The 27,591-nt window shown below is 64.3% G+C and overlaps 2 protein-coding genes and 1 long non-coding RNA gene across 12 annotated transcripts in view; 1 reads left to right on the plus strand and 2 right to left on the minus strand.

Annotated features, from left to right (window-relative positions):
* Positions 1–1,139: 1,139 nt before the first annotated feature.
* Positions 1,140–3,899, minus strand: LOC142418877 (uncharacterized). The gene is made up of 3 exons (XR_012778414.1): positions 3,638–3,899; positions 2,197–2,373; positions 1,140–1,220 (listed from the first exon to the last, which is right to left on the minus strand). It is a non-coding gene; the product is annotated as an uncharacterized LOC142418877 (long non-coding RNA).
* Positions 3,900–3,938: 39 nt separating this feature from the next.
* On the plus strand, positions 3,939–7,398 carry LOC142418931 (5-hydroxytryptamine receptor 3A-like). The gene is made up of 8 exons (XM_075521421.1): positions 3,939–4,208; positions 4,388–4,432; positions 4,792–4,901; positions 5,492–5,661; positions 5,883–6,043; positions 6,302–6,512; positions 6,693–6,926; positions 7,100–7,398. The coding sequence occupies exons 1-8, from the start codon at positions 3,939–3,941 to the stop codon at positions 7,396–7,398; spliced, it is 1,500 nt and encodes a 499-aa protein (XP_075377536.1).
* A 6,000-nt stretch (positions 7,399–13,398) lies between these two features.
* The window catches only part of ZBTB16 (zinc finger and BTB domain containing 16), an 80,871-nt gene continuing 66,678 nt past the window's right edge, over positions 13,399–27,591 (minus strand). For 6 of the 10 annotated variants that reach the window (XM_075521021.1, XM_075521015.1, XM_075521018.1 and 3 more), the window contains 4 exons: positions 24,823–24,885; positions 16,109–16,279; positions 13,968–14,135; positions 13,399–13,703 (listed from right to left, as the gene is read on the minus strand). In XM_075521021.1, coding sequence (XP_075377136.1) covers positions 13,445–13,703; positions 13,968–14,135; positions 16,109–16,279; positions 24,823–24,885 — 661 coding nt within the window. In that variant the 3' untranslated portion in view covers positions 13,399–13,444. The remainder of the gene's footprint in view (positions 13,704–13,967; positions 14,136–16,108; positions 16,280–24,822; positions 24,886–27,591) is intronic. The other 4 variants (XM_075521025.1, XM_075521023.1, XM_075521024.1 and 1 more) reach the window with 1 other exon arrangement.

The raw sequence follows: 27,591 nt of genomic DNA on the forward strand, positions 1-27,591 counted from the left end.
CCTCACCGAGCGTCGCAGGGACCTGGTGCCCGCGCTCTGGGCTCTCCCCAGCCTCCCAGCTCACCGTAGCTCCTGGCTAAGCACCGGCTTAAGAAGTTTGCTGCTCGCCTAGCCGAGGTGCCTGCTCTCGGTGCGGCTGCCCTAGCAAAAAGCCCTTCGTCTCCATCGCAGCGCAGAGATGCTGCTGTGCCCAGCTGCAGGCAGAGCCCGGGCAGCGCGCGGGGCTGAGCCACGGGAAGCCCCGGAGGCCGAGCGCTTTGATTCCCAGAAAAGCAATTACCGCGCAGCAGATTACAGGGCTAATAAAATCCCATTACGCCATTTCGGAAAGTAAATCTGATCCGGGCGCTGCCGATTGATATCAGCCGTCCCACAAAAAGTCCCACAAGAGCCCCCTGCACGCGCGCGTGATAGGAGGCTATAATAGATCACGCTAATTAGATATCCGATAACAGGAGGGCTGATAGGAACTACATTAAAATCTCTTTAAGATGAAGACGTGAAACCCAAGGGAGAAAATTCAGAGTTAATGATGCTGCAGCAGAGGCTCCGCTTGAGCGGTCCTCGCCCCCTCGGCCGCATCCTGCCCGCCGCGGATGCGGGGGGCCGGAGGAGAGGGGGCAGAGCGGGGCACAGTCCCCAGCGCCGCGGCGGCGCTGCCCGTGATTTTCATTACCCAGATTCAATAAGGGGAAAGAGCTCCGAGCTGCCTGCGCTCCCCGGGAGGGGACTTGCCAGCCGCTAACGGAGCCGAGAAATCAAATTAGCCCCGGCTCTGCTCTCGCTCTCTCCCTGACACCGCTGCTGGCAGCCGAGGGGGAGTTCATCAGGGCCGCGCACTAATTCTTATCTTGTTTAAGTGACTCCACGCTGCCATCTGATGCGATTTGCTCTGCGCCGCCGCCGCGGGCTCCGGTCCCTGCCCACCGCTTCCCTAGCACTTCCAGCAGCTGGCAGCTCCGTGGGGGCACAGGCACCTACAGCACACGTAAATGCAGACATACGTACGTGAATATATAAGATTATAGGGAATGGGGGGCGGGGCGAGGCTCGCCCACCGGGCAGAGGGACGTTGCCTTACCCTGAGGAGGTGATGCCCTGACACGGAGGGAAGGATGCTGCGGCCTGAGCGGGGGACCAGCGCGTGGGCGGGCGCCGCAGACGTTTTTGCTCTCAATCAGACGGGCCCAACCTTTGCTTACGGTCTCGTTTGCCCAAAGCTGTTGGATATTTGGGGAAACCGAAACGGGTAAGAAGTGCTTTCCTTTGCTGAAATTTGCATCTAAATGCAAATTGCCGCAAGGAGAATAGACCCTCGTCTTGGTGCACGTCGCAGGCCCTCGGGGAAATCCTGCTGCCCACAGGCAGGGGTGCAGAAGGCCAGCAGGCAGCTGGTACTACCTGCGACCTGCATCTGTCCGTGCGTCCGTCTCCGGCGGGACGGATCTGCCCCGCCATAGGGTGCGAAGGGGAGCCCGGTACCTCCAGAGCCCCCATTCCCTGCTGATGGAACCCACCCCGTGCCAGTGCCACGTCTCTGTAACCTCCCGGGACAGATCACCGTCCCAGAGGGCTTCCCCCGACTCGCTGATCGCTGATGAGCTCCCGGCGCAGCCCTGGCGCCTGCAGCATCCTCTCCTCTCCCCACCCCGCCGTGGCCCCCGCTCCTGCTGCATGCAGGCACGACGCTTGCACCCCCCAAACCCGCTTTTCCGTGGCTCGGCGCCTGGGCGGGCGACGGGGGAGCCCCGGGGGAGCCGGCGGGGTGGGGGGTGGCTGGGTGGGTTCCTCTCGCATCCTCCCAGCCTGAAACTTGATGCAGCGGGAGAGGCTGATCGCGAGATTAATTGGGCGTTCTCAAAAACCCGACGGCGGGGGGAAAGCGAGCAAGGAGTGCTGCCTGCCTCCCGGCTCGGGTTCACTCCTCCGCGGAGCCGGCAGGCTAGGGAGGTGGAGAGGAGGGAGGCAGCGGCTGGGAGCCGGCAGAGCCATGACGCCCGCCGCTCTCGGGGCGCTGCTGGCCCTGCTGCCTCTCGCCTCGATGCTGCAGAGCCAAGGTAAGGCGGGGGGCCCCGGGCAGGGCGGGGGGCTCGCCGTGCTGAACGGCACGGTGCAATCCCTTCCTAAAACCCGAGCAGCGCGGCATGCAAAGGCTGCTTTTTATCGAGACCTTAATGCTACTGAAAATCAGCGTACCTGGGAGAAGCCCAAGTGTGGGAAACCTCTTCTGCAAGAGCCCGGAGGCACTGCCTGCCTGGGCGACGCAGGCTGAACGCCCGCAGCAAGGCAGTGCGGCGTTTGAACCCGGCTCTGTCTTGCGGGCTCATCGGTGCGGGGCTTTGAAGTACCCTGGAAGCGTGCAGGGTGTGAGCCCTGAGGATATATATATATAGATAGAGAGAGAGAGAAACAGGGTGATCTCCTGCCTGCCTGCGTCCTGCTGTCTGGAGGCTGCTGCCTGAGCCCTCCGCCCGATAAAGCGATTTCTCTCAAGTAACGTTTCATCCCTCATAACCCAGAGCTGGGTTTTGGGGACGACAGCGCGCAGAAGCGATGCTGTGCCTATGGTCTGTAACCTCAGCTCCGCACGGTGCGAAACCGACTGCCAAAATGTTCGCAAGCTGTCATTATTATCATTTTCTCCTTGAACCTTCCTGGGAAATAGTAGAAAAATCACGGTGCTGTTTCGCACCAGCGCAGCTGAAAGCTGTCAGCAGGTTTGTAACTGGGATCTTTGGGCTGGTCAGATAGATAGCCCCTCTCGTGGGGACATCGTTCCCGGCTCCCAAACCTCCTCCCGCAGTTAGCCCGGCAGAGGTGGCGGAAGAGGAGCGGGAGCGACGGCTCTCTCGCCTTAGCGATGCCGGAGGTAAGGGGGGAGGCAGGTCTGTGCAGACGCACGCCCGTGTGCCAGGGCTGTGCCGAGTTGCACCAGGCGAGTTGCCGGCACAGGTTTGGGGCCCGGCAGACCGGCACGGTGTCTGCGGCAGACCCACGGCGCGGCCGGGGCGAACCCAGCCCAGTCCTCCCTCTGCAAAGCCAGAGCGTCCCAACCCGGAGCTCGGCGGCATGAGCGCGAGGAGGAGGAGGGAGGAGCGCGGGCGCGAGCCAGCTGCCACCGGCTGCAGCAGGAAAGGCCGCTCGGCCCCAGCCGCGGTGACGGCAGCGCCCGTTTTCCTCCCCTCGCCGTAATTGCCGCCTCTCGCCCCCCCCGGCCGCCTCCGTCGGCGCACGCCTGCCTGGGCGAGGGCCGTGAGCCCGGCCGGCTCCCCGGCATTACTGATCGCCTGCAGACTTGGAGGGGCTGAGGCTGCTGGGTTTTTTTCTTAGCTTAAAAGACAGATTAAAGTTCCCTTCCCGGCAGCTTTTCCCAAGTTCCCGCAGATCTATTCCAATTAGTCCCTTTCATTACGTGGGAATTGGACTCCGGGGCCGGGCGTGCTGCAGAGCAAAGCCACGAGCGCGGCTCTGCCGCCCCGGCTCGGCCGCGGCATCGCCGGCTGCCTTGCAGCGAGGGCGCGGGTGCCACGAGCAGTTTGCTCTGCGATTAGTGCTGCCGGCACCAGCCAAGGGATTGTGGCCACAGTAAGCAAACACCGAGATACAAATGAATTTAGCATCCTGGTTCATCTCTAACCTTCACTGCCTCCACCTGCAGAGCAACGAAGAAACGCCCCTGGAAGTAGCGAGCGGTAGGAAACTTCTCTGGGGGCAGCGGGTCCCTCACGGTCCCCCGCTGCCGCTGTCCTGGCGTCCGTCCGGGAGAGGCAGAAGACGGCAGCCCTGCCCTCCGAGGCCGGGGAAGGTCTCAGCCCCATGCACCTACACGGCAGGAGATATTAATGAGGCGTTAGGTGATGGTTCTGGCGGGCAGGCTTCTTTCCCATCGGGATGCTCCTATTTAGCTTTGATGGGAAACCCCAACCGGTAAGCGAGGGATGGCAGCCAGCAGCATCCCGCCGTTCGCGGCACACCGCCGGGCGATGGCAGCCGCCGCCGCGGTGCGAGCAGCCCGCCATCCATCCCCCCTCCCTCTGCTGGCAGGTACCCGGCGCGGGGGCCGGCCACCAGAGCCCGCCGAGCCCGCCCTGCGCCGCCTGTCCCACTACCTGCTGGCCCACTACCAGAAGGGCACCCGGCCCGTGCGGGACTGGCGAACGACCACCAACGTGGCCATCGACCTCATGGTCTACGCCATCCTCAGCGTGGTGAGTCCTCTGCTCCCACCCCGCACGGGGTGGGGAACGCCGCCTTCAGCGTGGGCAGCGCCTGCATGTCCGCAGCAAGGGGAACGGTGCCCGGTGTGCAGCGTCCTCCTGGCGCGCTCTGCCCGTCCTCCAGAGCGCCCGTGCCCCCCGCGCCGACACGCGTCCTCCTCTTCCCGCAGGACGAGAAGAACCAGGTGCTGACCACCTACATCTGGTACAGGCAGGTGAGCAGATGAGACCGTGCCACCTTGTCCCCCCTCCCTCGCCGGGACCCCCGTCGGGGCCGAGCACCCCTGCAAATGCAGGTTTTCCCACGGGAGAAGCGTGCAGCCCTGCAGGAGCGCAGCAAGGTCGAACCCGTCCCAGGGGATGACGCGACCTCTGTAGGGCACGAAGCTCAAGGCGCAGCTTTCGTGCTCCGTGCTTTCACCGGTGGGTGGTGCGGCAGCTGGAGGACGAGCCTTTTCTCCCTCCCACGGACGGTGCTGGAGATTGGTTCCCATGGCAGGGTGCTAGCGTGGCTTTGGGTCCCGGCGGGGTGGAAGGCACCTTGCCCTCCAAGCCCCTCTCCCTTGTCCCCCAGCACTGGACGGACGAGTTCCTCAGGTGGGACCCGGCGCGCTTCGACAACCTGACGCAGATCTCCCTCCCCGCGGAGAGCATCTGGGTGCCCGACATCCTCATCAACGAGTTGTGAGTGAGGTGAAACCCCCGGGGCCGCGGCAGGCAGCCCGGGGATCGGGGCCCCCTCGCCCACCGTGGGCACACGCCGCCCCACGCTTTGTATTCCCGGCACAGAGCTGGCAGCCTCCCTGCGTCGGGCGAGCTGCAGATGGGGAACAGCTCGGCAGTTGGGCCATTTCCAACGCTGGCTAACCGCAACTGTCGGTAATTACCCGCGCCGTGCCGGGGGTGGGATCCAGATATCTGGAGAAAGGCTTTGTGAAGGCAGCACAATGTGAGGGCAGCTGCAGAGCTGCCGGCCCTTCCCGTGAAGCCAGCCGGCGTCCTTCCCCGCTTTGCTGGGATTTAAGGTGTTCCCGCCGGCTCCAGAGAGCCCCAGGACAAGGGCACAAACGCTCCTCGGGCTGGGAGAGGGCAGCAGCCGGGGCAGCGCAGAGGTGACGCCAGGCAGGCACGCTTGCACGGGTACTGCCAAAAAAGCAGCTCGGGGGGTAAACCGCCGGCTCCCGGGCCGTTCCCCTTCCCGAACGCAGCTCAGCAGGAGGAGCCCCTGCCCAGAGCGCTCCCCAGCCCCGGTCTCTGTCCTTCGTGTCCCCCAGCGTGGACGTCGGAAAGTCCCCCCATGTCCCCTACGTCTACGTTGGCCACCACGGGGAGGTGCAGAACCTCAAACCCATCCAGGTGATGACCGCCTGCAGCCTGGACATCTACAACTTCCCCTTCGACGTCCAGAACTGCTCACTCACCTTCACCAGCTGGCTGCACCACAGTGAGTGCCGGGACCCCCGCGGCCGGGGAGCTCGGGGGGAGCGGGCAGGACCTCGGCCGGGCTGGAGTTCCGTGCAGAAGGCGACTCGTCCCTCTAGATGGCCCCAGCGGATCGGGGATGCGTGCGGGGAGGGCAGGCACCCAGCCCGGCGTGGAGGTGCCGGCAGCTGCCGGTGCTCCGGGCCGGGCACCCCTGGTCCTCACCTCTCCTCCGCCCCCCAGTCCGTGACATCAACCTCTCGCTGTGGCGGCAGCCGGAGCTGGTCAAGTTCGACCGGAGCGTCTTCATGAACCAGGGCGAGTGGGAGCTGCTCTACGTCCTCAGCCGCTTCCAGGAGTTCAGCGTCAAGAGCAGCGACAGCTATGCCGAGATGAAGTTCTACGTGAGGGTCTTTGGCCGCCACGCTTCTCGGGGATGGGGCGCTAAGGAAGGGTCTCCCCACCGTCCCTGGTGCTTCATCACCCAGCCGCTCCCTGCCGCGGTGCTCCTGCCTGCGGGCAGGAGGCTCCTGGTGCTGAGCCCTTCCCCTGGCTCACCTTAGCGCGTCCCACCATCCTCGCCTGCCTTGGCGCAGAGCCGCACCAGCTCAAGCCCTCGTTTCAACCCTTCGCTGAGCCTTTCCTCTCTCTCTGTCCCGCAGGTAGTCATCCGGAGACGTCCCCTCTTCTACACCGTCAGCCTGCTGCTCCCCAGCATCTTCCTGATGGTTATGGACATCGTGGGCTTCTACCTACCTCCCAACAGTGGCGAGAGGGTCTCTTTCAAGATCACCCTCCTGCTGGGCTACTCAGTTTTCCTCATCATCGTATCCGACACGCTGCCGGCTACTGCGGTCGGCACCCCCTTGATAGGTACGGCAGTGCTACCTGCCAAGCCCACGGCTACGGCAGTCCCGGGCCTGGAGCAGCAGGAGCTGCTGCTCCGTACGGAGACCACAGGTCCCCTAGAGAGGCGGGCAGGGAGGACTCGCTCAGGACCGTGCTCTGCGCATGAGCCTTTGCAGGCCGCTCACCTCGCCGACACCTCCGCAGGTATCTACTTTGTGGTGTGCATGGCGCTGCTCGTCATCAGCCTGACGGAGACCATCCTGATCGTGCGCCTGGTGCACAAGCAAGACCTGCAGCCCCACGTCCCCAGCTGGGTGAAGCGCCTGCTGCTGGAACGAGCCACCGTCCTGCTCTGCATCCGGGACAGGGAGAAGCTCAGCCAAAGCAGGACGCAGAGCTCGGACATCTCCAGGCAGGTGGAGAACAACGACAGCACAGGTAAGGGCTGCACAGAGGGGGCCCACGGGAACCGAAGGGGACTGGGCCCTGTGTAGCCGTCTATGTCCACGCAGCCCCTGTTTGCGTGGCAATCCGGATGCCCGGTCACCCGCAGGAATCCCAGCTCCCCGCCTAAAGAGATTTTTTCGCTCTTGCCTCTCTCGATCCCGCAGCCAAGCTGAACCCCTACGGTTGCGAGGACCCCCGGGAGTGCGAGATGGCGGGGGGCGTGAGGCCCGCACCGGCCTTTGCCGGCCAGGCGGAGGGCTCCCTGCTGATGCACGGCATCCTGCGTGAGATCACCGCCATCCGCCAGTTCCTGGAGAAACGCGAGGAGTTTCGCGACGTCGCCCGCGAGTGGCTGCAAGTGGGCTATGTGTTGGATGTCCTGCTCTTCCGGGCGTACCTGGCGGCCGTCCTGGCCTACAGCATCACGCTGGGCACCCTCTGGTCGGTGTGGCGGGACGCCTGAGTGGCCCCCGCCTTTGGAGGCAGGAGTGGTGGGGACCTCAGATGCTGCCTTGCTCCAGAGGCCGCTCCTTGGCACTGGGGCTCACTGGTCTTTGCCGACCCAGGCTGGCACCCGCCACCTTCCCCCGGCTCTGCAGCAGCAGCATCTGAGCCCCAAGGCGGGGCTGGGGAGGAACCACCCAGCACTGATCACAGAATCACAGAATCGTATAGGTTGGAAAAGACCTTTAAGATCATCGAGTCCAACCGTAAACCTAACACTGCCCAGCCCACCACTACACCATGTCTCTAAGCACCTCATCCAAACGGCTTTTAAATACCTTCAGGGATGGGGACTCAACCCCTTCCCTGGGCAGCCTGTTCCAATGCTTGACAACCCTCTCGGTGAAGTAAAATTTCCCAATATCCAGTCTAAACCTCCCCTGGCGCAACTGGAGGCCATTTCCTCTCGTCCTGTCCCTTGTTACCTGGGAGAAGAGACCGACCCCACCTCGCTACAGCCTCCTTTCAGGCAGCTGTAGGGAGCGATGCGTCTCCCCTCGGCCCCCTTCTCTCCGGGCAAACGAGGCTCCCCGGTGAGCCCTGCCCAAGCCTTGGCCACGCTTCCCCCATCCCGGAGCCCCCCGGCCCGGCCGGCGGCGCCGCTTCAGCACCGCGGACAGCGGCCCCGCCGGCCCGGCCCCGCCGCCGCCCGCCCCGGGGGTCCCCGCCGCCCCGGGGTCCCCGCCCCTCACCCCGGCGGCCCTGGGGAAGCCACACGCCTGCGGCCCCTTCTCCGCTGCTGCCCCTGCTCGCCGGGCCTTCGTTCCCCCCGCTCCCGCCCAGCGGTACGGGGAACCGGGAGAGAACCGTGCCAGCCAACGGCGAACGAACCGGGGTGCAAACGGGACCGGCTGCGCGGGCAGGCGGCGCTGGAAGAGCCCGATTGCCGCCGCAGCTTTGGGCGATCCCCCCCGCTCCCTCTCTCCGCCCCGGCCAGGGCAGAGGCACCAGGCTAAGAGCAGAGGAAAGAAGCACTGGCCGCATCCCCGAGCAGGGAGTTGAGCCCAAACCGCAAGGACCAGACGCGCCCAACTCTCGTTCCAGAGCTGGGGGTGTCGGGGGCTTGTGACGAAAAACACCGACGGTGTTTTCGGGGTGGTCCCTGGCCCCGCCGTGCTCGCCCGAGACCCTGTAAAGGTAACGGCTCGCTCTTCGCGCCGTTAACGTACCTGAGCAACCGGCGCGGGCACCACCCTCGAAAGCGCTGGAGATGACGGGAGGGCCCATCCTGCGCTCCAGGAGCATCTCTGCGTGGGGCCGGGCTGCGGGCGGTGGGGAGAGGCGGGCTGACGGCGCCCGGCTCTCCTACGTCAGCCCCCAAGCCCACCGGCCCTGGAGCAAGGGCCCCGCTCGCTGTCCCGGAGCCGTCACCTGCAGGAAAACTCCCCGCTGAGTGACAGGGGGGCTGAGGACGGGTGGAGCGGGCTCCTGCCGGCGCCGGCCCGCGCTAATGCGCTGATGGTCTGTAAGTGGCTGCCTATTGATGAGGTGTCCAGTTAAAGAGTTCGCGAGACACTAAATCAGCCCATTGATCCTGCCGAGATCGATGGTGCTACAGACCTGATCACTGCAGTGGGCAATTAACACCCTCTGGAATGAGCTGCCTTCGTGTAACACCAAACGCTCCGACAGACAAATCCAATGGGCCCATTGACCCGGCTGCGCGATGCCGCCCAGCCCGCGCGATCGGGGGGCAGCGGGACCACCGAGCCAGCCTCGCCATCCCTCTCCTGCCCGCTGGGACCCCGGATGCCCCTCGGGGACCCACGGCGAGATGCTCACCTGCGCCGCCGCATCCCACGGACCACGTCGGCGGCCGCGTAGGCGCTCGGCCTTCCGTCCTTCCCTGCGCTAGGAAGCCGTCCCGCGCCTGACCTAGCCCCCTCGCGCAGCTCAGCGGTCCTTTCCCCCGGAAGAGGAGGCTGCCCGTGCCGGAGGAAGGATCCAGGTTCTCCCTTTGCCCTCTCGCTGCTTTGGGAAGTGCCGCACGCGGGAAAAAGTTCCAGGCATCTCTCCGAGAGGAGCCTGGATTTTCCTCTTTAAAAAAAAAAGAAAAAAATCAATAAATCTGAATCTAATCTACTAATAAAGGTTTAATGAGGACATAATGTTGATGGAACAGAACATTGTTGCAGCATAATCGCTCCCAGCTGCTGCGCAAGTGTGCAGACAAAGGCCCGGTCCTACGACAATTTCCCCATTATTATAATAGCGCCTTTGTAGCAGGCCAAACGCCGCGGAGGGGCTTCGTCCCCCTTCTCCCGGGGGTGCTGCAGCCGGCAGGTCGCTTGCAGCGGGGCCACCTCTGCTAGCCTGGACCGGGACCAAAGTTCTCCCCCGTTCGCCCAAAGCCTGTGCCGTCTGGGCAAACGTGCTGCCTGTGCTGCTCTGGGAGGCAGGGATGGCCACCAGGACCTCGGGGTGGGCTCGCAGCCCCCCAAACCCGCCGGGAAGCCCCGCGGCACGGGACGAGCCCGGCCTCGACGCCAGCGCGTGCGGCAGCCCGGCACACGTCACCCACCCCTGGAAAAATAAGCGATGCTTTGCATCCAGTGACTCCGCCCGCGCCGCAATTAACGTTTAACCGCATCGTAACGCCCGGGCGGGCGGCGGGCGGCGCCCGTGGGGCGCGGGCACGGCCCGGTGACTCCGGCAGCACCTGCCCGGCCCTGCCGCGGCACGCCGTACAGTGTGCCGCGGCACAAAAGGAGCGCAGGCGCTGCCGTTAATGTAGTCAGTAAATAAATAAAGGAGGGCTTAAGCTTAGTGTACAGCAATCAGTCGAGAACTACAGGATAATTAACGCAGCGGGGGGCCAGACTACTCTGCAGTCAGGTTTAAATGAACGAGTTCACTTTCATTGAGGCAAACTCGCTCAGCTCCCTGGTGAGCCGCGCAGGCAGGCAGGCAGGCAGCGGCGCAGGCAGCGTGCCGTGGGACGGGAAGGCGGGCGTCCCGGGACGAGGGACGCGGGTCTGCTCCCCGTCCGCGGGGACGTCGGCATCCCGGGGGCACCCCCGTCCGGCGGGGCCGGTTTAGGGCTGGGACCCCCCGCTGCAGCCCCAGGGGAGCCGAGCAGCCACCCCCAAACTCACCGCCGCGGCTCGCCCCCAGCCGGTGGGGCGCATCCTTCCTCCTCCTCCTCCTCCTCCTCCTCCTCCTCCTCCTCCCAGCAGGCATGGGCACAGGAACAGGAGACGGCAGGCCGAGACAACGGAATTAACTTTATTGGTTGTTTTTTTGTTTTCTAACTGCAGATTCAAGGTATACAACTGAACATTGCTATTTTCCTTATGAGACTTATAAATAAAAATACAAAAAATGTTCACTACAAAAAAATCTACCGTTAGTAGGATGTAAAAAATATTCTCTTTGCTATAGAAGGCACGAACTTCACTTAGTGACACATGGAGAGAAAAAAACCTGCAGCAGTATATTCTTCTTCTTTTTTATTTTTTTGTCTTTTTTTTTTTCCTCTGTCAGAAACACTGAAGTCTTACAAAGAAATGCATCTGAATCTACACAGGACGAAGGCAGATGCGGAGAGCTGCAACTAGGAGACACCACAACTGGTTTTTTTTTTTTTTTTTTTTTTTGTCTTTTTTCTTTATTTTTCAGGAAACCTTTAGCTAACGGCATCTGTGGCTAGAGGACAGAGAGGACTCGCAAGCAGAACCGCAAGGGAGCGAACGGCGAGGGGAGAGGGAGGAAGTCGTACAAAAAATAGGAGCCGATAGATACTCTGAGAAAACCAAAGGGGAACTTGGGCACCTTCTGCGCCCGGGCTCAGAGAGGTGCTGAGGTAGACGGAACGAGGACAGCGACGGACCCGAACCACGAGCGGCAACACAGAGCAACGGGACGGGCAGGCGGGCGCTCACGACACCGACACAAGCCAGGGGAGAGGGAGCCCGGGGCCGCGGGGCCCCGCGGGGCGCTTGGTCCTCACTGCTATGATACACATATATATACTTATATATATATGGAGGGGCGGCGGGGGCGGTGCCGCGGCTCGCCGCGCCACGGCAAACAGGTGCGGGGACACGCGCCCGGGGCGCCGCGGCATCGCGCCAACACCGACCCCAACGCCGGCGCAGCCGGGAGGCTGCGGCACTAAGGGAGGGAGGGGGGCGGCGGGACGGGAGGGGAGGGGAGGGGGTTAAAGCAAAAAAAAGCCACATGAGCTCGGCCCTGTGCTCCCCGGCACCGCGGCACCCGTGGCCGGCAGCGCCGGTGCACCGCGGGGAGCTACCGTGCACGCGCCAGAAATTGCAGCAACTTTCCGTGTGAAAGAACTGGGTGGGTTTTTTTTTTTTTTAAACTTTTTTTTTCTTTTTTCTTTTTTTTTTTTTTCCTCTTAGGCACAACAATTAAACAAGCCGTTCTCCACAGTCACATCCCGGATTGTACAACAGCGGCGCCCACCCTGCGCGCAGCAGCAAAGGTCCCGCACGCGGGGGCACGCGCGCGTGCAAAGCCGGAGCGGGGTGCGAGGGAGGATGCTGCACCCGCAGCCGCATCCCTGCTCGGCACCAGGAGAGGCGGGACGGGCTCCGCCGGGACCGGCAGCCCCCAGCAAGAGGGGCCGTCGGCATCCCTCAGACCGCACCCAGACACCGTCCTGCTCCCCCCTACTCTTTTTTTCCCCCCCTTTTCACCCAAACGCAGCAAAACGACAAAAAAAAAAAAGCCGCGGCCGCAAGTGCCGCGCGGGATGGAAACCGCAGAGCCTGCTTCCGCAACCGCGAAGGAGAAACACAACAAAAACGAACACAAGAGGTAGCTTCAGAACCGACGCCCCCGGCCCCGTGGGGCCGGGCAAAAAATACCAGTTTTGGTAAGGATAATGCACAACGGGAGGCCGGCAGGGACGCTGCCGCCGCGCCGCCCCTCCACCGCCAGCGCCGGGCACGCGGCTCGCGCCTTCCCGGCCACGCCGCCCCCCGTCCCCCCCAAATCAATAAAAGCTCATGAGGTCACAAAAAAACGAGGTAATTTCAAGTAAAATGTGCTAAACGCGGAAATATTCCAAAAGAAAGTTCAAAAAAACCGAACGAAAAGCAAAAAAACCGGCGAGCGAAGCCACCTGCCGCCAGGCACCCCTCGCTTGCGGGCTCCTGCAGCTGAGGGCTGGGCAAAAAACCACGCTCGGCACCTTCCAGGCGCCCCAGCGTAGCAGAGAAGAAGAGGACCCCCCCGTTCGGAGCGATGCCGCGCGCCGGCGGCACCCACGCCGGCACCGGCGTTGACCGCGCAGCGCCAAACCGGCCGCACCTCCCCGCGGGGGCCTTTGCCCTCGCCCCCCGGGAAGGCGGGGAAGGAAGGGGAAACGCGTAGAGGGGTCTTTGGTCGGGGGAGGGCGGCAGCCGCCGGGCGCCCCTCGCGCTCGCCCGGACCCCGGGCAGCGCCGCGAGGCGCCCGGCTCCCTACCCCAAACACCCTCCTCCGGCCGGGATCCCCCCCGCGGACGCCCTCGCCGAAGCACTCGCTGCTTTGCCAGGCGCCGGCGCTCTCCCACCCCTGACGCCGCAGCCCGGGAGCGCGGGAACCCTCCCGAAACGGGGGCCGAGCCCCACGCGGAGCCGTGCCCACGCGCGAGCTCGGGTCCTCGGCGGGGCGTGCCCGGCGGGGTCTAGGCGGTGATAGAAGAAACCAGAAATTAAAGCCTTCCCGAAGCGCCGGCCACGCGCGCGCTCTCGGGGAAGCGTGCCGTTCCTACGCGGTCTTCCCGGCAGCAGCGGCGACGGAGGGGCCGGCTGGGGAGCCGGTTCCCCGGGGGCCGCGAGGGGCGAGAGCTGCCCCGCAGCGAGGGCGCGGGGGCAGCGGGCGCGCGAGCGGCCGGGGCGGGGGAGCGGCCGGGGCCGGGGAAGGGGCCGGGGCATCCCCCCGCCCCGGCGCGAGCCGCAGGATCCTTCCGGCGACGAGCAACGAACGAGAACCAAAAACAAACAAGGCCGTGGACGCTGCGGGTTTGGTGGTTTTTTTTTTGCCCAGTCCTCCGCCACTCAGCCCCGCCGCCCCTGCGCCTCCTCCCTCAGACGTAGCAGAGGTAGAGATAGGTCTTCTCTATCCGCCAGTCGGTGGGGATCTCCTCCGGCTTGTGGCCCTTCATGTGCTTCTGCATGGCGGAGAGGCTGGGGCAGTACTCCAGGCAAATGGTGCACTGGTAGGGGGAAGCGCCGTTGTGGGTCCGAAGGTGTTTGATCATGGCCGAGTAGTCCCGGGAGCGCTGGTGGCACAGCTTGCACTCGAAGGGCTTCTCGCCTGCGGGAGACAGGGAGACGGGGGCCTCAGCGGGGGCTCGGGCCCCCCGGGCGGTAACTAACGGCCCGGCATCGACGCTGCCGCGGCGGGCGCGGCCGATAACCGAGTAACGAACGGCAAAACCGATCGCGCTATTGATCCTCTATTTACAATAGTTACGCGCCGGCGCGTCCGACGATTCGCCGTCCAGGCGGCCGGCGGCTCCGCCGGGGGACCGGCCCGGCACCGCCGGCCTCACCGGAGCCCCCCCGCCGCAGCACGTACCTGTGTGGACCCGGTAGTGGGTCTCCAGCTGGTGCTTGAGGCTGAACTTCTTGCCGCAGCCGTTGCACTCGTAGGGCTTCTCGCCGGTGTGGATGCGCTTGTGGCCCTTCAGCGTGCTCTCGTCCCGGAAGCAGCTGCCGCAGAACTCGCACTCGTAGGGGTGGTCGCCTGCAAGCACACGCGCCTGTCAGAGCCGCCGCCGCGGCCGCCGCGCCGTGCCAAAACCAGCTCCCCGGCCCGGGTTTACCCCCGGCACCCGCCGCCGCCGCCGTCCCGGGGGAGGGAGCATCCCAGCCGCCCCAGGGCGGCACGCCGGTGCCCACGTCCCCGCGCGGAGCGGGTAAGGAGACCGGAGGGCGCCGCGCCCCGGCACTCCCGCCACCCGTTCCAGGCTTTTCACCCGGCATCGCCAGCACAGAGCCGGCCCCGGGCGTCTCCTGCGCTCCAGACCGGGCGGCTGATAAATGAACTCCGGTTCGGCACCAAAGGCAGAATGATTTGAAGGAAAGGTGAGGGCTCCAGCTACTTATTTATTACAGCCGCGAAGGCAAGGACAATAAAGATAGATTGATCGTCCGAGACCTTGTTCATGAATATTTAAATATTACTGATTTGTCTTGTCACTGTAATTACAATTTCTCTGTGCCGCATATCCTACAAGCACAGTTTATGGTAAAGAATGGCCAACTGTATTTCACTTGTCCTGCTGCAGATGTGCGGAGCTGCCAAGCGTGTAATGTTCCCCGCATTTCATACATTTTCTTCAGCTGTGAAGGCTTAAGTCATCCACAATGACCTACGTTTTTTCATTATCCCCGTGTCAAACTGCACTCGTGCCTGGGCATAAATTGTCCTTCTCGTTATATACTCACATGCCTGCGCTTTCGCTTCCTCTTTAAAATGATATTTTACTCTCTCCCCGTGTGCCGCAGCCGAGACCTGCGGCCCCTCGCCCCCTCCCGCAGCTGCTGGGCACCGGCGGAGGAGGAGGAGGAGGAGGAGGATGCTCAGGACGCGTTTCGGACCCCCCCTGCAAAGGCGAGGCAGGCGGTGCCTGTCGGCAGCTGCGTTTCCCCTCCCCGCGCCCAATTCCAAATTATCGCCTCGGTTTTCGATCCTACGGGCAAAGACAGCGATGCTGCAGCCCGAGGCAGACGGCGTTTCCACGTGCCCGATTTTTAGGAGAAGCCCTGCACGGGGGAGCCGGGGCCCCCGGGAGGAGCGCGCCCGTCCCGCACCGCGCGGGATGAAACCACGCCTGGAGCCCGACTAAGCTCCCCTAAAGCGCCGGTGACCCCGGTGTTCTCTCACAGCCAGGAGCTGCTAAAGCAGCGGAGGTTGGGGTGGGACGCGCACGGCCCGACCCGCAGCCCAGGTCACCGGATTACCGGCTATAAATAGCTCCAGCGCTCGGCGTTAACGCGCTTATCATCAGCGCGCGGTTCCCGTTTCCCACGTCGGGACCCCGAGCCCGGGCGCACGTGGGTCTGGCGGCCGCCGGCCGCAGCCCGGATGGAGCGACCCTCCCGTGACGCCGCCTGCGCGACCCCGCTCGTCCCCCCGGGGTTCGCTTTTTCCTGCACCGGGGGGGTTTGCAGCCGGACCCGAGCGACGGCGCTCGCCGCGTGGCCGGGACCTCTCCCCCTGCCATCCCCTGGTCCCGCCCGGGGACGTGCCCGGGGAGGCCGGCGGAGGAGCCGAGGACGCGGCGCGGGCGCTTTGAGGACTCGGCCTAAGGCGGTCCAAGCCCCGCTCTCCCACCCGGCTCTCCGGCAGCCGAGCCCTGCCCCGGTGGGCTGCGGCACCGCGGCACCCGCTCCACGGGGCGCAGGTCGCCCTAATCCCATTAGGGCCGAGCACCGGCTGATTATGTGCATCTACCGCCCGTAAGCCGAGGGAGCGGGCACGATGGCACATCCCCCGAGAGGGTCACGTGTCACCTTATACCGGATCAACTTATTACACGCGGCTTTTTTTTTTTTCCCCGTTTCGTTTTTTAAATCCAAACAAATGCAGTCGCCTCGACGCTTTTAAGACAATTTCACCTTTCTTTTCCCTTCCTTTTTTTTTTTTTACAAACGGGGAGGAAGCCTGCCCTAGCCGCCCCAGCCGCGAGCATCGCGGCGGCGGTGCCGTCGTACCTGTGTGGGAGCGGAGGTGCCTCTTGAGCGCGGTGTGGCTGGGGAAGGTGCGGTTGCACTCGCTGCAGATGTAGCTGCGCACCCCGGCGTGCACCTCCATGTGCTGCTGCAGGGCGCTCTGCGTCTGGAACCGCTTGCCGCACAGCAGGCAGAAAACGGCCATGTCCGTACCTGCGAGAGAGGGAGAGAGCCGGCTCAGCGCAGCCCGGCACCCCGTCCCGCTGGCGCTCGGGGGGTCCCTGCTCCCGCCCGGCAGCAGCGATGCTCCCGCAGCGGGGGGGACCCGGGCGACTCTGGGCGTCGTCGGGGCCCCGGCGGTGGGACCCTGGCCGCCCCGACCCTGCCGCCGCTGGCCCCGCAGGGGGAGTGCCGGAGGAGGGCGGGCGGGCGGGGGGCTTTTACCGCACGGGAGGCGGTAAACGCAAGGCAGCCGCTGGGCGACGGCCGCATCCCCGCGCGCCTGCGAGAGCCGCCGAGCTCAGACCCCTCGACGCCCGGGGAAAGGGGGCCCCGGAAACACCCCGCAAAGCCGCCCCGGGGAGCTGGGTGCGAGGGGCGAGGCGCCCGGCCCTGCGCTGCGCGCGATGCCGAGCCGCGGCACGAACGCAAGCTCCCTCCTGCCGACCGCGGGCACGGGCGTAAAACCGGCTGCGTGGGGACAACAGCAACGGCAGGGAAACAACCCAACCCCAGACGCTTATGCACCGTCAACAACAATATCAGACCTTTGTGCTATTAAACAATTTGCTTTCGTTTATGCATAGCTGATTGCTCAGAACCTAGGAGCCAGCGCAAATTGTATTACGCGGGGAGATTAAGCAAATAAATGCTAGCTTTTTGGAGACGTTAAAATGTGAGGACTACAGAAATAAAATTATCTAGAAAATCGTATTAGCAATTCATTAGCAGCAGCAAGATGTTCAAGGTAACCAACGGATCTGCGCTGCCTTTGGGAACGGCCGGGGCGGGGGGGCCGCTCGCCGCGCCGCCACAACCGGCCCAGGGGAACCCGGCGGCGAGGCGGAGCGGCCGGAGGGGAGCCCGCTGGGACCACCGCGCCGCGGGGCGGCGGCGGCGTTGGCGTCGCGGTCCTACCTGGCGTGCGGGCAGGTGCCGGCCGAGGATGCTCCCCGGCATCCTCCCGGCCAGCCCCACGCCTCCAGCCTGGGGACCGGCTGGGCGCTGGCGTGCCAGGGAGCGTCTCGGTGCGCGCCGTCGCCCACCCCGGCGTCGTGCCGTCGTCCGCCGCGGCGCGGCGGCGCTCCGCGGCCGGCTCTGCCCTGTGGCTCCAAGGACGCGGGAGCGGCCAGCAGGGATGCTCAGTCCCAGCCGTGGCCGCGGCTGCCCCGAAACGCTCCGCAATCTGCAAAAAACCCCTCGTAAAATGGGAATAAAAGCAGCAAGAGAGGCGGCCCCGCACGGGAGCTGCCTTTCTCCCTCCGCAGGGATTTATCCCGGGGGGGCGCGGGCTGGCGTGCCCCCCACGCAGCTGCGGACAAAACGCTCCAGAGACAAAAAAACCCAAAAAAAAAAAAAAAAAAAAAAACCAACCCCCAAAACAGCCAGCCCCGAACGGGCCGTGCGAAGCAAATCCCGAGAGGTATGCGGCCCCACGGCCCTCGGCGGCCCCGGCGGTGACAGCAGGACGGGTCAAAGGTCCCCGGGGCTGAGCCCCCAGCGCCGCGGCCAGCTGCGGAGCGGAGGCCCCGGCCGGCGGGACGCCGGCCCCGATAAATCTGCCGCCAGCAGCCCCCGCTGGGGCCGGGGACAATGGGCTCCCGCGGGGGCGGAGGGCAGGACAATGCCGCCGGGCTGGCGCGCGGGGCCGTAACAAATCCTCCCTGGCACCGTAGGGCCCTCATTTGTGAAACTAATTGGCCCCCGCTTGAAAAAAAACCGGGCCGACTCTGGCAGCCGCAGCGCTGGGGACGAGCTGCCTCGTGCACGCCCGGGGGGATGCGCCCGCTGGCCCGCGGGGACGGCGACGGTGCCGGACGGCGCTGCTTGCCGGGACCCGCAAAAGGCATTTTTAAATTTCATTTGGTTTTTTTTTTAGGTAACGCGTTAGTAAACAAACAAACAAACAGCCCGAACGGGGAGGCCAATGTGCGCTGGCGCAGCTCGCGCAGGCACCCGGCGCTAGCCGCCCTCCGAGAGCAGAGCGTCCGCGGGCGCGAAGGCTGCTGCCGGCGCGGAGGCCGCGGGCGACGGCCCTGCATCCCGGCGTCGAGCCCAGCGGCGGCATGCGGAGGGTCGAGGCCAGCACCGCTGCCTCGCAGCCCCGAGGCTCCGCCGATGCGGCTCTCCAGCAGCCGAGGGCTGCGGCACCACGCCGGGGCTCTGCCGGGCGCCGTCCCGCTGCGGGCGCCCAGTTAAGGGTTTTCGGCTTTTAAGCTGCACGCGCGGCGACGTCCCGCCTTTGGAGAGGGGGCGGGAAGAAAGGGGAAAGCTCACGAGAGGGTGCTCGGGGTCGCTGCCGTCCCTGCCGCAGCCGGGCTTGGGCGGTACCAGGCTTACCGCGAGGAGAGCCGCACCGGGCGACGCCGGGACTCGGGGCTGGCCTCCCGGCCGCGGCGAGAGCGTCCCCGGGCTCCCACCCCGAGAGCATCCCCGGGCTCCCAGCTGGAGCAGCCCCGAGCCAGCCCTCAGCCATCGGAAGAAAAATCACCCCCGATAAAGAAACGCCGCCGCCCCGAACCAGCGAGAGACGGATTTATTCATTTCCCTGACGTTTTAATGGTTTCTCCCCTTTTTGCGGGAAGATGATTACAAATTAAGCGGCATTTAAACGCTTTTTACTGTCAACAATTAAAAGGGGCGAAGGCGGGCGAGCAATTCATTCCCCGGGAAACGCGGCGGCTCTCGGCGGGCGCCGCCGGCCCTTCCCTCTACTGTACGCCGCACAATGGCCTCGAGCGCGCCATTAATTTTGCAGGATGTTCAAAAGCAAATTAAAATATAAAAAGCCCCCGGGCACAAAGATAGATACCGAGGGAGGGGGCGGCGTAGGTCAAGCTCGCGGAATTAAAGTCTTAGCAACCGGGGAGGTTTAAGCGCAGCCCCGTTACGCTGCGGTCGGCAGCCGCCTGCGCCCGTCTTCCCCGGCCGTACGCGTCTCTGCCAGATCCGGCGCCGTTTGCTGGCAGCGGCGGCCGTGACCGGGGCGGCTATCGGCTGCCGCGGGGCTCGGCGGCCGCAGCCGGAGCAGGTCGGGCTTTGGAGGCTGCTCGGGAGAGCGAGCCGGCGTTACCTAGCGGGCGGCCCGAAAGCCGGTTTGGAGGGGACGGACGCTCGTTCCGGGGAGAAAAAGCCCCACGGCTGCGAGCCTGGGGACGCGCGTCCCGGCTCCCCGGCGGCTCGCTCCCGAACGGGCGCGATGGCCGGGGACGCAAAGACGAGCGAGAGGCGGCCCGCGAGGTTCGGGGGCTCCTCCGCCCCCGTCCGGCTCGTGGCGAGGGCAGCGTCGCGGCGTCGAGCGCGGCGCCGGCTCCCGCCCGCCGCCTCCGCGGGGGCAGGAATTAAAACGCGAACGCGCGTGGCGGCGGGCGAGGGAGGCGGGGCGGGTCCGCCTTCGGAGGGGAGCCGGGCGCGCTCCCGCGCCGTCGAGCTTAGGATGCGGGAGGTGCGCCGGCGGGAGAAAGGCGACACGTCCCCTTTAAAAGGAAATATAATTTACAGTGTGCAGCCAGGCGGCCCATAGTTTCAATCTCGTTTACTATAGAGAAAACTCTGCTAGCTGTTCTCTATCCCACAAATCCGATTTAATCAGACAAGCCAGCCAGCGTGGCTTGAAGTAAAAACGGATAATTAGTAAACAGAGAGCTACTTCAGTGCTTCATTGGCATTCGAGCCGGGCTAGTGTGTCGCATTTAAAATGCAGTCTGATGAAGTTTACAAAATCAAACCATTTGTTACTCCTATTGAAGAGGCTTCAGGCCACTTGCAATTAAATTGGAATTAGTGCTCAGAATGAGATACAGCAAATTCATACTAAAAAGGGATCTGACTTTCAGACATTTGACTTCAAGTTTTTCCCCGCGCGCGCCTGCGCGCTCCCGCCGCTTCCCTGCCAGCCCCCGCGGCAGCGCCGCCGAGCCCGCGCGCCCGAGGCGGGCGGCTGTAGGGCGACCCGGGGACCAGGGACGCTCCGGCAGCAGGCGCGGGGGCACCGAAGGGGACCGCCGCCGCCGTGCCGGCGAAGCGCCCGGCTGAGCCCCGGCCACGGCAGCGCGGCTCCGGCGGTCCCCGGGCGCGCGGAGCCAACGTCGGGCTGCGCAAACCAAACCGCCCCTCCCCGAATCCTCCTCTTAACGCTGCCATCTTTTCCCCGTCTGTCCCCCGAGCGGCGTTACGAGACTCGAAAAATGAGGCGGATCTGTCCGTCCGTTGCGGCGACCGCCAACGGCGTTACAAACCCCTCCTCAAAGGCTGCGGAGGGGCACGCCGGGAGGGCTCCGGCATTACAGCAGGCACGAGGGCGCACGCATCCGAGGACGCCGACAGAGCCCGTCGCTGCCTCTCGCGCCCGCCGCGAAGCCTCCAAACCCTCGACTCGCGTCCTGCAAATTCGGGGTCTCCGCCGAGACTCGCCCCTCCTTCGATCTTCGTATTTAACGTAGCCTCTTACGCGACGCCTGTGCCGCTAAAATCGCCGCTACCGTCGGGTCCGAGGCAGACGGTTCCAAAACGTTCTGGCCCTGCAAAGCAGGAGCCCGAGGGCCGTTGGCTCTGCCCGGATGAGATTTCAGGGACGTCTGACGTTTTTTTGTCAGCCTGTCAAGGGCTCCCTACCAGCCTCCACCTCCCGGACAATGCCGCTGGCTGCAGCTGCAGGGGAGGCTGCGGGCTGCTGGCGTGCGTGAAAAGCAGCGTGAGGGCAGGACGGGGTTTTAGCATCCTCGGGGCCGCGGAGGCCAGTGGACGAAAGCACCGGCGACGGCAGCCCGAGAGCTGCGGGTAGCCCTCCTTTCCAGCCCTGCCCGCGGGGCCGGAGCATCCATCCGCCCCCGGAGCATCCCCACGCAACGCACGGCCCCGGCGCCGCCCCGGCTCGGGCGACGTGTCCGAGGACAGGATCGAGAGCCACTAGAGCCGCTGGGAATTAAGCACGTACTTAAGGCGCCGGGCTCAGCTCGCCACGGAGGGCTCTCTGGGGCCGCCGCGCACGTCCCGCTGGCACCGAGCCGAGGAGGAGGATGGGTGACGAAGGACAGGCGGAAGCAGTGGGCACCGGCACGGGCCTGGGGATGCCGGCCGGCGGCACCAGCACCGAGGCTGCGTTTTGCCCCGGGAGGGCGGCGGATGCGCGCCGCTCGGGGTAAGAAGATTAACCCAGTTTCGGTGTCTGTTTTCGGGATTATTAGGAAACCCAAAGCGGCGTTTTCGGCGGCAGCACCGAAGCAAACCCACGGGGCGGCGCGAAGGGGCCCTTCCCCGAACGCTGCTGTCGGGACAGGTGACGCCCGCGCGCGCCGAGGCGGACGCGTGGCTTTTTACGGGCGTCACGCCGGGACGGCAGGGCCAGCCCTTCACGACCCCCCGGCCGCTCCGGTGCGGCACCGGAGCGAGGGTGCTACTGAGGGGTGACGGTGGCACCCGTGAGCTGTGCCGGCGCTTGGTTGTAGCCCAACAGCCCCTACAGCCATCGTGGTTAAGTAGAGAGAGGGGGGAAAAAACCCCGGATGATAAACACATGAGACGCGCGCGTTTTGTGCCGGAGTCACCAAATCATCCCGGTTTCAAAGGCTGCCTCCGGACTCCACGGCTCGGCTTCCACGCTAATTAACATCTTTATGGAAGGCAAATTCTCCCAAGGGGGCATTTGTTTGATTATTATTATTATTTACTTGGAGACAGCGCGGCTTTCTTCCCAACTTTAACCAACTACGGGAAATTAATTCTTAGAGAGCAGCCGGCGCCGCCTGCTCTTCTGCCGCTGGTTTTCCTCCGGGGGCGGCTGGATGCGGCCGCCCCGGCCGCAGCGGGAAGGCCGGGCGTGCCCCCTCCCCGCCTCGGCACCCGCTCACCTTTCTACCAACGCCTAGAAAAACTCAAGCGTTTCGGAGCAGGTGAACAACGTTCACCTTGCGAGCGCAGGGCCGCGCACCCCCACGCCCACAGGCTTCGTTTTTCGGGGTGCGCGCCGAGGACGCTGCAAGTCCGGGCGCCCGCAGCAACCCGGGCACGGGCGGCAAGCCCCGAGCCGCGGCGCTGGCACGGGCAGCCCGCGCCCGCCGGGGGTGATTTATTCCGGGGGCCATCTGGACCCGGGGGACAATGCGGTCCCGCGTCCCAGTGACCCGGCGCATTAGTCACACCCTCCCCGCTCGACCTCTCCGTCTCCCTTGGAGCGCGGCGGGACGAGCGCATCCCCTCCTCGCCTCCCTTTCGGGGGGCCCTTTGCTCCCCCCGGTCCCATCGGCGGCACCTCGCCCCTTCCCCGCCGCCCTCCGCCTCCCTCGCTGTCATCGTCGTCGTCTGCCTTCGTTGCGCGTTTCTGCGATTGCTCAGGCGAGAAAGATCGGGAGGGAGCGCGAGCGGGGAGGGAAAGAGCCCGGCGACTATTAGCGGCGGCGGCTTTATGGCAACAGGCACACAACTCATTCATTTCATGTTTCGCGGAATATAAAAGCGCCGAAACATTTTAATTTTAAATTCTTATCATTGAATTTACTGCTTTTCTCTCGCAATGATTTGTGTTGCTTTTTAATTTTTACAGTCTCTACAGAAGCCAGATGCTACCGCCTAGGGCCAAAATAATAAAAACCCGCCGCAGTCGCGAGTTACAGAACAAAAAGGAAACGCGCGGCTGACAGAAGTTAATATCTCAATTTAACAGTGCTGCTCCGCTAATGATCCTTTGATATGTGTTTATTTAGAAAGGTCTGATCTTGACCTTGAAAGCAAACTAAACCGCAAAGTCTTTATGAGAGGAGAGAAAGACTTTATTTATAGACTGGCTTTGCGTCAATCACGGCGGCAGCTGGACCCGCGCTGGCGAGGCGCTGCCGGGCAGCCCGCGGGTCCAAACCGGGCGTTAATCGAGGCGCGCATTTTTTTTTGGGGGGGGAGGATCGGCGGACGAGGAGGACCGCGGCGGCGTGCCCCCGTCTCCAGGGCAGGATGCTGAGCCCCCGCACGGGGACCTGCCCGCAAACCAAGGGACGCGGGCGGCTCCTTGCCTGCGAGGGATGCTCCGCGGGGACAGCGCCGGTCCGGGCGTGCCCCCGTCACCAGCCCCGGGGACGAGCCATCCCCCGGGCACCCCCTGCCCGGCCCCTTCTCCCCAGCACGTGGGAAGAGCTGCCGCCGCTCCGCGGCTGCTGCGGCACCCGGCCCTCCCCGAGCGCGGTCCCCAGGCTTTGGGAGGACGGGGCACGCTCGGCGTGCCCAAAGCTGCGCCCAAAGCCCCCAAAGCTGCGCCGACAGAGCCCGAGCGGGTTTTCCTCCCGAAGAAACCGAGCGTCGTGCAAACCTCGCGTTCGGAAACGAAAATCCGATGACCTTTTTCGGGGCCAATCCCGCTTTCCTGCATTTCCACCCCTCGGCTGGGGGAGGCGAGAGCTTCCCGAGCTCCCGGCACCACGCGAGCCCGGGAACGCGCCGCGGAGGCTTCGCGCCTACGGTGCGCTGCGCTTTCGAGCCTAATTTCCATTCTTTTAGGCCAAACGGTTGTTTGAAGACGTTTACAAACCCTAAAGCCTCCTGGCCGAAGCCGGAGGCACGCCCTCCTCGCACGAGGCGAAATCCCCGCAGCCTTTTCCTTGTACTGAATAGCGATCAAAATATATCAATATATATCGAAAACGCTCAGGCGGCCAAAACCGCAGCGCATCGACGGGGACAACCTTCCCTTTTCAGGCATTTCGGTACCAGCGCGCTCGCGGTCACGGGAAGCCCTGTCGCACCAGGAGCGCGATAACCCGCTCCGGGGAGCCCGGACGGGAGGGTGCGAGGCGGCGGCGTTCGCGTCCTGCCGCTGCCGAACAAAGCCCACGGGAGACGGAGGCCGTGACAAAAGGCCTCTCTGCACGTCGGCCGGGGGGACGAACGCCGCCGTCGAGCCCCGTGTGCCCACGCGGCCGAGCCGGGCGATATCGCGCCCTTGCAAACAGGTCTCGGTTTAGATCCCCGAAGGAGCCGGCGGCGGTAATTCAGCCTTAACGCAGGCGTGAAAGACGGCAAGCTCGGAGCCGGAGGAAACTTCTCCTGGGAAGGCAAAAAGCATGCCGGAGCAGGGGGATGCGGTTTTCCTCTGCAGCGAGCAAGCGAGCGTGCCCCGGAGCCGGCGCCTTGCTGGCAGGAGGGGACGATGCTGGGGGGGGCACCCACCTCCCTTCGCCCGCGGCGGGGATGCCGGCGCTGCCGAACCGAGCCCGCGCACGCGCCTCGTGCGTCTACACCCCCTTGCGCCCCGTCGTCCTTGGCAAAAAGCAGTATTCAGCTCCTCGAGGTAGGGAGGAAAAGCTGCCCCGGCAAAACAAACCTCGCGCGACCAGAACAGGCGAATCCGCTGGGGATCTGGGCATCCTTGCGCAGCATCTCCCCCCGGCGCTGCCCTCCCCTAAGCCTGTCCCAGCGCTCTCCATCCCGGAGAACCCCGCGTCCGTCCCTGCCCTTCCCGAGGACGCCCGCTTCCCCCGGGCAATCGAGGCAAATTGTGGCGGCGTTTCTGGCCACCGCATCAGAAGGGAAGCTGTCAGCTACTCGCTCGCTCGTCGTCACGACGACGGCTTCCCAGATTTCCTCTTCCCAGTCGGAATTTGGAGTGAAACCAGCTGAAAAAATAATTTGACTTTCTGTCGAAAACCTAACATATTTTTCCCCGTTGCTTTCCCAGTGATGGTTAAACTAATGTGTTAGAAACTGCTCGCTCCGTCGTCAAACAAAGAGCTCGGGCGAGGGGACGAAGCCCTCGCCAGCGTTTCTGGTCCACCGAGAGCCGCTCCCCGTCTCTTCTTGGCCAAACAATCTCCCCCACGAGTGTTTTCCAACCGGCACACCACGGCGGGCACGCGCTTTTCCCCGCCAGGAGGGTTTTAGGGCACAGCAGACGACGTCCCTGGCCAGCAGCGTCAGGTCCTGCCCGCCGCGGTGCCCCTGCGCTCGCCGACGGGGCTGCGGCATCCCACCCCACGGGAGACCACCATCAGCATCATCGCCGCCGCCATCATCGTCGCCACCGCCATCATCACCGCCACCGCCATCATCACCGCCACCGCCATCACCCCACCCGGCACAGAGCAGCGCCCGCCCGTCACCCGCCCCGGGTGGTGCCACTCCGGCATCCTCCGGCCCCGAGGAGACGCCGGGGAGCCCCGGTTCGCGTCGCAGCCGATGAAACGACCCTTTTGGTGGTGCGGGCGGCCGTCCCCCGCCAAGCACGGCCGGCGGAGCGACCGGCTGCCACGAGGCACAAAGCCGGGATTCGCGGCGGCCGCTCATTATTCCTGCACCCCCATCGTTAAAAAAAAAAAGATAAAAGACCAAAAGGCCCTCTCGGTAAACGCGGGGAGACGCAAAACGGGACCGAGAGCGGCCTCTCCCCCGTTTCTGGCGGGTTTTTTTGTAAAGCGGGGAGACGCGAATGCCGGGGGACAAAAGTAACTGCTAAGGTAAGTTAAACCTTGTCGAGATGAACTTTCCTGCTACTTTTAATTAAAAGTTCTTTGGAATTAAAAAGGACACTATTCAGGAAAGGCTGAAAAAAAAAATTCATTGACACCAGCCCGCCCCCCTCCCCTTTTTCCCAAGGAAAAGAAAAAGCTGTTTTTGTGTGTCTGCTCACCCAGCCCGCACTGTACAAAAGGAAGCGGATTTGCAGCAAGACACATGAGATGACCCCCTGACCCCGAGCCGCTGAAAAGTCCTCAATGGCATAAATACCAGATAATCAATCACATACCAGGAGGGCCGGTCCCCCTGCCCTCGCCCCCGCCGCCGGGTTTATGAGAGATGCACTGTAAACGGACACCGGCTCCTGACGGGAGGCCCCTCTCGGCATTCCTCCGCCGGACCAGGGGACCCCGGCCGCCTCCTCGCCCGCGTTTCATCCCTCTGTGAGAAAGCCCCGGCGCGGCAGCGCCGAGCGTCCCCGAGCGCGCCGGGAGCGCTGCTCCGGAGCGAAGGGGCACGAGCGGCGCCTTCGCGCTCCGGAGCGATGGCCGAGCGTCCTCCCAGCCACGGCGGGCGGGCGCGACGAAACCAGGCGAAAACCAGCCCGAGCTACGGAAGCTCCGCTCTTTTGGGGGGTTCGCCTGCTTTTCGAAACCTCCGCGGGTGCTGGCGGCCAGTGTACGACGCTGGTTTCCCTTACGGGGCTCCGGCCAGCACCTCGGCTCCGAGCGGAGGAGGGCTGCCAGTCCCCCGTGCGCCGGGGCAACAATGGATGCTAAAGCTTTCAAGGGAGGGAGGGAAAAAAAAAAAATTGCTGAGATACTGCACCGGTTCGGTTAAATGGGGAGCCACTCGGCAACTAAATTTGATAATGCTTTTGTCCGCGGGTCAGAGGTTAAATATGTTCACACTAATCCCCTTCATCTAGAATTAAAGGACAAGAAAGATTTCTCCGTAGCTTAGCGAGAGGGCTTTTCTCATCGCGCTTTAAATAGTATTTGCACAGGAAAATTAAAGGCCGACCATTGGCCGCTGCTTTCGGACGCAGACGCGCGGTTTCCATCTCCCGGCTTCTTTTCGGCAGCTACGGCCGCTCGCACGAAGCCCGACCTCGTCGCGTGAGCCCACCTTGAAGCGCGGGCGACGGTTGCTGTAAAAGGGGAAAAAGCGGCCGTGCTTTGGGAGGCAGGGAGATTCCCGGTTTCAGGAATGCGCGCCCGGACTCGGATTTCAAGCGCTGTCACAGGACATTACTGTCAGACAAAGGGGCTCTGTGCCGTGCCCCCCAGGACCCGCCGCCCCCGGACCCCGCAGAAGCCGGGGCCGGCGGCGCGCACCGCCCGGCCGCCGCCGCCGACCCCGCTCCGCGCGCTTGCCGGCCAGCTCCCGGCGCGCCGTGGCCTCGCGCCACGCTCGGAGGTGGCGGGGGGCAAGCCGGAGGACGCGGCACAGCCGCTCGCACGGTGAATTACGCTCCTGAATGACGGAGGCTTCCGATGGGAAGCGTGGCTGTCCCAGCCCTCGTTTTTACAGAAATAAACGTCTGCGGAAAACGCTTCCCTTTGGAGACGCCGGCTGGCGTGGGAAGAGCACCTGGGCCACGAGCCGGGAAGCACAGGAGAGGCGACGGGCTCCAGCTGAACCCGCGTGCTCGTCCTTCCCTCCGCTTGCACTGTTGTCAGTCCTTTTTGCAAATAAACTTGGCCGCGAGAGTATTTAAAAAACTCAAGGATGCGTTCGCGTCGCTCAGTTGCGCCCTTCCTTGGCTCATCGTTTTCGTTTCCTTCTGCCACAGCCGAAGGTTGGCACGAGCGAGTCCCGCTCCCTGTCGAGCGGCCAAAATTAGGCACAGGGTATTTTTTCCAAGG

Source organism: Mycteria americana, chromosome 19 (genome assembly GCF_035582795.1).
Source record: "Mycteria americana isolate JAX WOST 10 ecotype Jacksonville Zoo and Gardens chromosome 19, USCA_MyAme_1.0, whole genome shotgun sequence".
NCBI lineage: Eukaryota > Metazoa > Chordata > Aves > Ciconiiformes > Ciconiidae > Mycteria > Mycteria americana.

Bases quoted from the DNA above. Each gene is read 5' to 3' on its own strand.
- LOC142418931 (XM_075521421.1), top strand. From the start codon at position 3,939: ATGGCAGCCAGCAGCATCCCGCCGTTCGCGGCACACCGCCGGGCGATG. The intron at 5,662-5,882 runs GTGAGTGCCGGG...TCCGCCCCCCAG, and splicing joins CACCAGCTGGCTGCACCACA to TCCGTGACATCAACCTCTCG. The intron at 6,513-6,692 runs GTACGGCAGTGC...ACACCTCCGCAG, and splicing joins GGTCGGCACCCCCTTGATAG to GTATCTACTTTGTGGTGTGC.